Source organism: Trichoplusia ni, chromosome 18, assembly GCF_003590095.1.
Source record: "Trichoplusia ni isolate ovarian cell line Hi5 chromosome 18, tn1, whole genome shotgun sequence".
Lineage (NCBI taxonomy): Eukaryota > Metazoa > Arthropoda > Insecta > Lepidoptera > Noctuidae > Trichoplusia > Trichoplusia ni.
The window spans coordinates 2,608,536-2,619,761 of NC_039495.1; the positions used below are offsets into that span (position 1 = coordinate 2,608,536).

At 25.5% G+C, this 11,226-nt stretch overlaps 1 protein-coding gene across 1 annotated transcript; it reads left to right on the plus strand.

Annotated features, from left to right (window-relative positions):
* Window positions 1-5,170: 5,170 nt before the first annotated feature.
* LOC113502922 (NADH-ubiquinone oxidoreductase chain 2-like) lies at window positions 5,171-7,142 on the plus strand (the record flags this gene model as incomplete). The annotated part of the gene is given in 1 exon segment (XM_026884677.1): window positions 5,171-7,142. A coding segment is annotated over 1 exon segment (1,008 nt), but the record flags the coding sequence as incomplete, so codon positions are not given.
* Window positions 7,143-11,226: the final 4,084 nt, after the last annotated feature.

Below are 11,226 nucleotides of genomic sequence, written 5' to 3' on the forward strand. Positions count from 1 at the left end.
AATAATCAAACATATTTAATAATAATAATAATAATTATTTATTTATTTATTACATTAATTGCCGTAGTAAAAATTACAAATATTTTTTATGGTCCTTTACGATCATCATCATTTTAATATTAATTTAATTAAACTAATGATAAATAATAAATTTATTAATATTCGAAAAACTCATCCTATCTTAAAAATTATTAATGGATCTTTTATTGATATACCTCTACCCTCAAATATTTCATCATGATGAAATTTTGGGTCATTATTAGGATTATGCTTAATTATTCAAATTTTAACTGGATTATTTTTAACAATATATTATACAGCTAATATCGAACTTGCTTTTTACAGAGTAAACTATATTTGCCGAAATGTAAATTATGGGTGATTAATCCGTACTCTTCATGCAAATGGAGCTTCATTTTTCTTTATTTGCATTTATCTTCATATTGGTCGAGGAATTTATTATGAATCATTTAATTTAAAATATACTTGAATAGTAGGGGTAATTATTTTATTCTTATTAATAGCAACAGCTTTTATAGGATATGTTTTACCTTGGGGACAAATATCATTTTGAGGGGCCACTGTAATTACTAATTTATTATCAGCCATTCCTTATTTAGGAGGAATATTAGTAAATTGAATTTGAGGGGGATTCGCAGTAGATAATGCCACTTTAACTCGATTTTATACTTTTCATTTTTTACTCCCTTTTATTATTGCTATAATAACAATAATTCATTTATTATTTTTACATCAAACAGGATCTAATAACCCTTTAGGATTAAATAGAAATTTAGATAAAATTCCATTTCACCCATTTTATACTTTTAAAGATTTAATTGGATTTATTATTTTATTATTTTTTTTAACAATTTTAACTTTAACTAACCCATATTTACTAGGAGATCCTGATAATTTTATCCCCGCTAATCCTTTAGTAACCCCTGTACACATTCAACCAGAATGATATTTTTTATTTGCCTATGCTATTTTACGATCAATCCCTAATAAATTAGGAGGAGTTATTGCTTTAGTAATATCAATTCTTATTTTAATTATTTTACCTTTTACTTTTAATAAAAAAATTCAAGGAATTCAATTTTACCCTATTAATCAAATTTTATTTTGATCTATAGTTACTATTGTTATTCTATTAACATGAATTGGAGCTCAACCTGTTGAAGACCCTTATATTATTACAGGCCAACTTTTAACTGTTATATACTTTTCTTATTTTATTTTAAATCCTATTATAAATAAGTATTGAGATAATATTATTTTTAATTAATAAATTAATGAGCTTGTATAAGCATTTGTTTTGAAAACTTAAGAAAGAATTACTTATTCTATTAATTTATACTAAAAATAAATTAATTTATATTAAAAAAATTTTGAATCCTATAAAAAATAATAAAAAATTTAAAGAAATAGGTAAATATCTTTTTCAAGCTAAATACATTAATTTATCATAACGATAACGAGGAAGTGTCCCTCGAACTCAAATGAATAAAAAAGAAATAAAAGTTAATTTTAAATAAAAAAAAATATCTAAATTAAATCCCCCCATATAAATTAAAACAAATAATAATCTTATAAATAAAATTCTTGAATATTCTGCTAAAAAAATTAAAGCAAATCCCCCTCTTCTATATTCTACATTAAATCCTGAAACTAATTCTCTTTCCCCCTCAGCAAAATCAAAGGGAGTTCGATTAGTTTCAGCTAATCTTGATCTTATTCAACATAATCTTAAAGGAAACATTAAAAATAAAAATCAAATAATATTTTGATATTCAAAAAAATTAATTAAATTAAAATCTATAATCATAATAATTCTAGACATTAAAATTAAAGATAATCTTACTTCATAAGAAATAGTTTGAGCTACTGAACGTAAACCTCCTAATAAAGCATAATTTGAATTTGAAGATCAACCCGCTACTATTACCGTATAAACCCCTAAACTTGTACAACATAAAAAATATAAAATTCCTAAATTAAATCTAATTATATTAAAATAATAAGGAATTAATATTCAAATTATTAATGATAAAATAAATCTAATTACTGGAGAAAAATAATAAGATAAATAATTAGAAAAATTAGGATAAGTTTGTTCTTTGGTAAATAGCTTAATAGCATCAGAAAAAGGCTGTAAAATTCCTATAAATCCAACTTTATTTGGTCCTTTTCGAATTTGAATATAACCTAAAACTTTACGTTCTAATAAAGTTAAAAAAGCGACCCCTACTAAAACACCAATAATTAAAATTAATAATCCAATAATAATTATATAAATATCATTCATAAACATATACTATCCATATAATTTAAATTATACATTTATGAATTCTAAAATCATTACATTTTTCTGCCAAAATAGTTTATATCTTAAATTATTATTTTATTTAAATTTTAATAATATTCAAAAAACTAAATTTAATTTTAATATTTGATCCTTTCGTACTAAAATATTTAAATTTTTAAAAGATAGAAACCAACCTGGCTCACACCGGTCTGAACTCAGATCATGTAAGATTTTAATGATCGAACAGATCAAAAACTTTAAACTTCTGCATTTAAATTTTATCTTAATCCAACATCGAGGTCGCAAACTCTTTTTTTTATTTGAACTAAAAAAAAAAATTACGCTGTTATCCCTAAGGTAATTTTTTCTTATAATCAATAAAATTGGATCATTTACTCAATTATAATTGGTTTTTTAAAAAAAAAGTTATTTTAATTTTTCTGTCACCCCAACAAAATAATTAATTTAATTTTAATCGATTTATTTATAAATAATTTCAATTAAATTAATTATAAAACTCTATAGGGTCTTCTCGTCTTTTTAACTTATTTTATCTTTTTAAATAAAAAATTAAATTCTATAGTTTAATTAAGAGACAGTTTATATTTCATCCAATCTTTCATACAAGTCATCAATTAAATGACTAATGATTATGCTACCTTTGTACAGTCAAAATACTGCAGCCCTTCAATTATAAAATCAGTGGGCAGATTAGACTTTATATTATTTTCAAAAAGACATGTTTTTGATAAACAAGTGAATATAAATTTTTGCCGAATTCCTTTTAATTAATTTTCAAATTATTTTTTTTTATAAATAATTGTTTTATACTAATTTTATCATTATATTAATTATTTTATAATTTTTAATTTTTTTTTATAAATAAATAAATTTTTTTTAAATTTTATTTTTAATGAAATTATTTTTAATAAATTAAATTTTATTAACAATATAAATTATATAATTTTCAATAACAATTATTTAATTAATTATATTAATTTATTTTAAAGCTTATCCCTTAAAATATAAAATTTATTTTAGAAATTTTTAATTAATTAAAAATTTCTAAAATAAATTTAAAATTAAATTTTTTTCTAAAAAAACTAGATATATTTAAAAACGAATAACATTTCATTTCCAATTAATTATTTAAAATATTTATGCAACAATAACTTTATTAATTAATTATCTCTTTTAAATTCGAGAATTATTTATATAAAAATTTTTTTTAATAAACTCTGATACACAAGATACATTAAATTAAAATTACTTATAATTAATTTCATTTTTTATTATTTCAAATTTCTTTTACAATACTAATTTACTATAAATTAATTAATTTTTTCTTTTAAAATACTTTAACCCCCATTAAATATTATTTAAAAGTTTTTTTATTAATTATAATTTATTAATTTTTCCCCCTCAAATTAATTATTTTATAATATCTTTTCAATGTAAATGAAATACTTAAATCAAGCTCTAATTTGTTCTTTCTAGAAACACTTTCCAGTACCTCTACTTTGTTACGACTTATTTCAACTTATTAATATATGAAAGCGACGGGCAATATGTACATATTTTAATTTATAATCATTTTATTAAATTAAATAAAATTACACTTAAATCCACTTTCAATTAATTTTTACAAATTAATATTCATTTAAATAAATTTATTGTAATCCATTATATTCTTAATTATAATCTGCATCTTGATCTGATTTAATTTATTATAAAAATTTTTAAATATTATTTTTATTAAAAAATATTTTTTTAACAACGATATACAAAATTGTAAATTAAGTAAATTTATTCGTGGATTATCAATTATTAAACAGATTCCTCTAAATGAACTAAAATACCGCCAAATTATTTAAGTTTCAATAAATAATTATTTACTATTTTAGTAATTTAATTTTAAATTTTAATAATAGGGTATCTAATCCTAGTTTTTTATAAAATTTATTAAATCATAATTAATACTATAATATTTTATTAAATTAAAATTTCACCTAATAATTTAAAATTTTTATTATTTATCAATTTATTTATTAATTACTAATAAAATTTAATTTAATCTTTGTGTAACCGCAACTGCTGGCACAAAATTTGTTATTAATTTTAATATTACTAAATCTTAATTTCTTAAATTATTTAATATTAATTACTACAAAAATAAATAAATTATTTTTAAAATAAGTTATTTATAACACTAAAATTTATATGTAAAATAAATTATTAATAAAATTTTTAAACCATAAAAAATTTATTTATATGTATATTTTTATAAATAGAATTTTTTTTTTTTTTTTTTTATATTAAAATATTTAATATAAATTATTAAATATTAAATAATTTCTCTTTTTTTCCTTTTCATAATATTAATATTAAAACCTTAATTGGAAATTCAACAATTAATATTCTTAAAAATTACAATAAATTAATATAATTAATCTTAATTTTCTCAATAAGTTAATGTATTAATATAAATATTAATATATTAAATATTTAATATATATATATATATATATAAATTATATTTAATTAATTAATAATTTAATTAATTAATTAAGCCATCTTTAATATTTTTTCTTTAAATAATAAAAAAAAATTAAAAATAAGCTAACTTAAGCTTTTGGGTTCATACCCCAACTATAAAGGAAATACCTTTTTTTTAAAAATAAAGTGCCTGATTAAAGGATTATTCTGATAGGATAAATTAAGTAAATTATTTTTACCTTTATTATATTTTATAGAATTAAACTATATCTAATAATATCAAAAATTATTGTGCATCTTACACTAAAATATAATTTAATGAACTTAAAATTCTTCTTATAAATTTATTTATTATTTTAAATTTTTTTTATAATTAATTCTAATAAAATATTTTTTTTATTTGTTTTATTTTTTAGTACATTAATTTCTATCTCTTCTAATTCATGATTTGGTTGTTGAATTGGCTTAGAAATTAATCTTCTTAGTTTTATCCCCCTCATTTCTAACTCTTCTAATTTACTTTCAACTGAAGCTTCTTTAAAATATTTCTTAGTTCAATCTATTGCTTCTATTAATTTTTTATTCACAATCTTAATAAAATTAATTTTAATAAAAAATTTTGAAATAAATTACTTTATTTCTATTATAATAAATTCTTCTATATTAATAAAAATAGGATCGGTTCCTTTTCATTTCTGATTTCCGAATATTGTTGAAGGATTATCTTGATTTAATAATTTTATTTTAATAACCTGACAAAAAATTACCCCTATAATTCTTTTATCTTATTATTTTAATAAAAATTTTATTATTAATATTATTATTTTAAATATTATTATTGGAGCTATTGGAGGTTTAAACCAAACTTCATTACGAAAAATTATAGCTTTTTCTTCTATTAATAATTTAGGATGAATATTAACATCTATTATAATTAGAGAAAATTTATGAATATTTTATTTAATATTATATTCTTTTTTAATTAGTATTATATGTTTTTTATTTAATATTCTAAATATATTTTTTATTAATCAATTATTTATTAATAATATAAATTTTTTTATTAAAATTAATTTATTAATTAATTTTTTATCTCTAGGGGGATTACCTCCATTCATTGGATTTTTTCCTAAATGAATTATTATTAACTTTTTAATTAATAATAATATATATTTAATAACTTTTATTTTTATTTTAATAAGTTTAATTATATTATTTTTTTATATTCGAATTATTTATTCTTCTTTTATATTTAATTATTTAAAAATAAAATGATTTAAAATTTTTATTAAAAATAGATATTTTTCAATAATTAATTTTTTTTCTTTTATTTCTTTATCGGGAATAATTTTAAGAACTTTTTTTTTTTATTAAGGTTTTAAGTTAAAATAAACTAATAATCTTCAAAATTATTTATAAAGAAATTTCTTTAAGCCTTAATAGAATTTTCTATTCCTTGAAATTTGCAATTTCATATCATTCTTGAATATAAAACTTTAATAAAAGAGAATATTCTCGTAAATAAATTTACAATTTATCGCTTAAATCTCAGCCATTTTATTTTATAAGCGAAAATGACTTTACTCAACAAATCATAAAGATATTGGAACTTTATATTTTATTTTTGGAATTTGAGCTGGAATAGTAGGAACATCATTAAGATTACTAATTCGAGCTGAATTAGGTACCCCTGGATCTTTAATTGGAGATGATCAAATTTATAATACTATTGTAACCGCTCATGCATTTATTATAATTTTTTTTATAGTAATACCTATTATAATTGGAGGATTTGGAAATTGATTAGTACCCCTTATATTAGGAGCTCCTGATATAGCTTTTCCTCGAATAAATAATATAAGTTTTTGACTTCTTCCCCCATCACTAACTTTATTAATTTCTAGAAGAATTGTAGAAAATGGAGCAGGAACTGGTTGAACAGTTTACCCCCCTCTTTCATCTAATATTGCCCATGGAGGAAGTTCTGTAGATTTAGCTATCTTTTCATTACATTTAGCTGGAATTTCTTCAATTTTAGGGGCAATTAATTTTATTACTACAATTATTAATATACGATTAAATAATTTATCTTTTGATCAAATACCTTTATTTATTTGAGCTGTAGGTATTACAGCTTTTCTTTTATTATTATCTCTACCTGTTTTAGCTGGGGCAATTACTATACTTTTAACTGATCGTAATTTAAATACTTCTTTTTTTGATCCTGCAGGAGGAGGAGATCCTATTTTATATCAACATTTATTTTGATTTTTTGGTCACCCTGAAGTTTATATTTTAATTTTACCAGGATTTGGGATAATTTCCCATATTATTTCCCAAGAAAGAGGAAAAAAAGAAACATTTGGATGTTTAGGAATAATTTATGCAATATTAGCAATTGGATTATTAGGATTTATTGTTTGAGCTCATCATATATTTACTGTAGGAATAGATATTGATACACGAGCTTTGATATATATTGATATACCAAAAAGATGTAGCAACTCGCACCAGCCGAAATGAAATTGTGATGCGGATGCCACTCTGGGGAGACCAGGAGGTGGTCTTACGATAAAAAAAAATACGTTAATTATTTGTTGTTCTGCGAGATCCTAGACAGGCTACAGTAAAGATACAATGCACGCACGTACCTCGTGAATCCTGGGCTGCGACCTGCACTAGTCGTTGAGCTTCCACTCCGTTGGTGATCCTGAGATGATGAAGGCTACTGGCTGATGATTTCACACGGTTTTAATAGGAGGTATAATCGGTTTTCGGTTTTAGTTGAGCCGCGATATCGTACCGTGCCGCGCGCGCGCTTCCTTTTTTGAAAACTGACGCTAGGAGGCGTTGGCGACTCTAACGAACTTCGCGCGAGTCATGCCGTCGAATTTGATTGGTTTGGTGCGTACATGAACAACCAACAGATTGGCGTTTCGATACTGCTGCCGCAGGATAGCAGAACAACGATAAAAAAAGAAACTAAATTGGTCTGATTAAATTACGTTTTGTTTTTTCTTTTATGGAAACGAAACATCCCGCCCACCAAAATGCCTATGGTATTTTCTGGTTAAAAGACAAAAAATTAGTTGACGAAAGGTTGAATACTAAAACTAAAGAGAATTAAATAAAGAATTAAATAAAATTTTGGATAAGGGTTGAAAGTTCGGTTAATATGATTAGAACAGCTAAGCAGAGTCCTCTATAGGCAAGGGACACAGTTTAACTAAAGGTCGATTTATAATTTGTTTGTCAGCATTTTGAACCAATGCACTCCGAGCTATCCCATCAGCACCCACCTGGAGGTTTACAACTCGTGCAAGTTTCCAATGCAATGGTGCACGATTATCGTCCTTAATGATTACCATAGAACCTATCTGTAACGGTTTAGAGTGTTTCGTCCATTTGGCTCGTTGCGTTAAAGAATTTAAGTATTCTGATTTCCATCTGGACCAAAAACTCTGTTGAAAAGATTGGAGCAGCTGCCATCGGTGAAGCCGATTTAGGTTTACGTTAGAAAGATCTTCATCGGGAACGGCTGTCAAAGGTTCTAAAGTAAGAAAATGACCCGGAGTGAGACACGTCAGGTCGTTTGGATCGGAACTAATAGGGCAAAGTGGCCTTGAGTTTAAGATGGCTTCTATTTGAACAAAAAGAGTGGTTAGTTCCTCAAAAGTCAAAACCTGATCACCCACAACCCGAAGCAAATGAGATTTTGCGGCTTTAATCTGAATCTCCCAGACGCCGCCAAAGTGCGGTGCGCCGGGAGGGTTGAACTTAAACTCGATTTTTTCTGTATTCGTTGCCTGTTCCATTAAAATTGAGAGCTGGTTTTTTGCACCAACAAAATTAGTGCCACAATCCGCGTGAATTACGTTGCACCGACCGCGTCTTCCTACAAATCGGCGCAAAGCAGCAATAAACCCTTCAGTTGTTAACGTCGATACGACTTCTAAATGCACCGCCTTGGTCGCCAGGCAAACAAACAAGCACAAATACGCCTTATCCATTTTCGCGCCTCTATGTGAACCGAGTTTAATACGGAACGGCCCGCCTAGATCGACACCGACCACGGAAAATGGTTTAACTTGATTGACGCGATAAGAGGGAAGATCGCTCATAAAAGGTTGTAATGGCTGAGGATTTGTTCGAAAACATTGAATACACTTGGACAAGTGGCGACGAATAACGCGTTTTGCAGCTATGATCCAGAATTGTTGAAGTAGTAGAAAATGTGTAGTGTTAATACCTGGGTGTAAATAACTGCGATGAATAAAGTCGATGACCAAGTAAGTAAAAGGATGGTTAGAAGGTAAGAAGGCGGGGTGCTTTTGCTCATATTCGAGACCTGATCGCGAAATCCTACCGCCCACAAATTTTTAATGCCTTACTGCGGGAATCAAGTCTATTAAAAAAAAACTTATACATATAAGTAAACTAGAATTAAAATGCGACTTTGCTAGTCGCTCTATTATTTTGGATTTTTGGAATGTACGACACGTATTCATAATTATATTTACAGCCTAAATGAAACTACGTAAATACATATGACGTATATACCTACGTTTAGCAAGAATGACGTCTACCATTGTTCTATAAAACCGGAGTTTCCAACTGTAACGACTTACTCATATTTAATAGCGATTGGAAGATCTTGATATTGCTGATGTTTTACCTGAAAACAAAAAACGGATTCGTTAGTAAAACAATTTACTTTAATGAAGTAAATACTAAGTGGTTTCAGTGATTCCCACTTAAAATTTTAAGCAACCTAAAACGTTTTAATTGTTAAAATTAAAGGAAGGTCGTAACATAATCGTAGAAGTGTAGATCAAAGTTCTGAATATTTTCTCCTCTTTTTATTTTAAATAAACATCGTAAATCTGTAACATTACTAGTCTAGAGACTTGAAACAAAGTAAGCCCTAAATTACTAAGTAAAGAAAATGTTTTGTTTGAAAACATAAATTAATGAATTAAAATCAGTACCACAAGAAGCTTTTTTTTCCAAAATGATCGACGATGTAAACCCGGGTAACATCATATCTTTGAGCAAAATTCTTCAAGCGTTAAGCAAAATTAAAAAAGGGGCAGACGAACGGTTAAACGTACAAACATTAAAACCTTTAGGTAAGGAATCCTAAAGACCATTACAACTATCGTGAACCGTAACCTTTATCAATTCACAGATTCCACATAACCTTTACCCAGACATAAAATCATGAAAAATCCACTATAATTACATAACACGTTTGCATTTAACATCAATAATAATGAATAACTTTACAAAAGCGGAACTGTAAGAACAAAGACTTGTCCTTGTGGAAACAAAGAATTGTTATAATTAAACTGCGTTGCTAATACTCGTAAATGTGGGTCTTGAGTTGGAGAAGGAAGACTGACTGTCTAACAGAGGGAGAGTAAAAAGTTTATATTGGTTATAGAATATGGACAAAAGACGTAACGTATGCAAGCTTTATTAAGGTAGATTTCCAGTCAGAAAGCTCTTGCTAATGTTAAAGCTTATAGTAATTGAAATAATAATAATGTCTTCTTTAAAATTATCCATGTCTAGGCTGTTTGCTAGCCTTATATTGGTTTTGTATTCGACTAAAAACTGCATTTTGTATAAAACCTAAGAGACTTGTGGCTTTTAATATAAATGTTTAAAAGACCTGCGAAGTTAAATTAATTGAAAATAGATATTCCTTAAATCCCTTCGACAATTGCTGATAGAAAAAGAATTTAAAACAATGCAGTACCTATACTTAAAAAGACAGTGGTATTAACATCTTATATTTACTAACATATTGCTTTCAGCGTAAAATACTTAATAAGGAGCGCTATTGAGATCGTTGTTTCGAAACAAAGAAAATACGTGACGAGATTATCGTACACTCTATCTTGATGAGTTTTAGTTGTAATCCGTGATACACGTGCCTAAACTACATGACTCTAATCAAGTTTTTTCAAGGCTTCAAAACTGAATTTTATACATCACTAGTTTTAAAAGCAATGTCTGAAAGCTTGTGAAACATGTTCGACAAAATTCTCTAAGAAAGCACGTTTAAAACTAGACCTATTTGGCCAAGATCGGTTAATTTGTTTAACCTTCTTTAATTAAACAAACAGAAACTTAACAATTAACCCTACAGTACTCAGTACTTAATCCAAAACTTTTACAAAGATTACAGCATCCAGTACCATCTAGTCACGATCTGTAACTGTTCGTTGTAATCAGGAGTCGTGCTGGGAATAAGCTTATCTGACAATCGTTGCGTTAACCGCCAGTCTAACAGAAAACTGTTATTTCATTTGGGAGATGGCAAAAACGCGCTTTTGTAACCTCTTATGTCATTGTTCATAGTGTCCTAGATCTTTGAGATGTAACTCTTTGGACCATGTTTTATCTTAATACAAAGA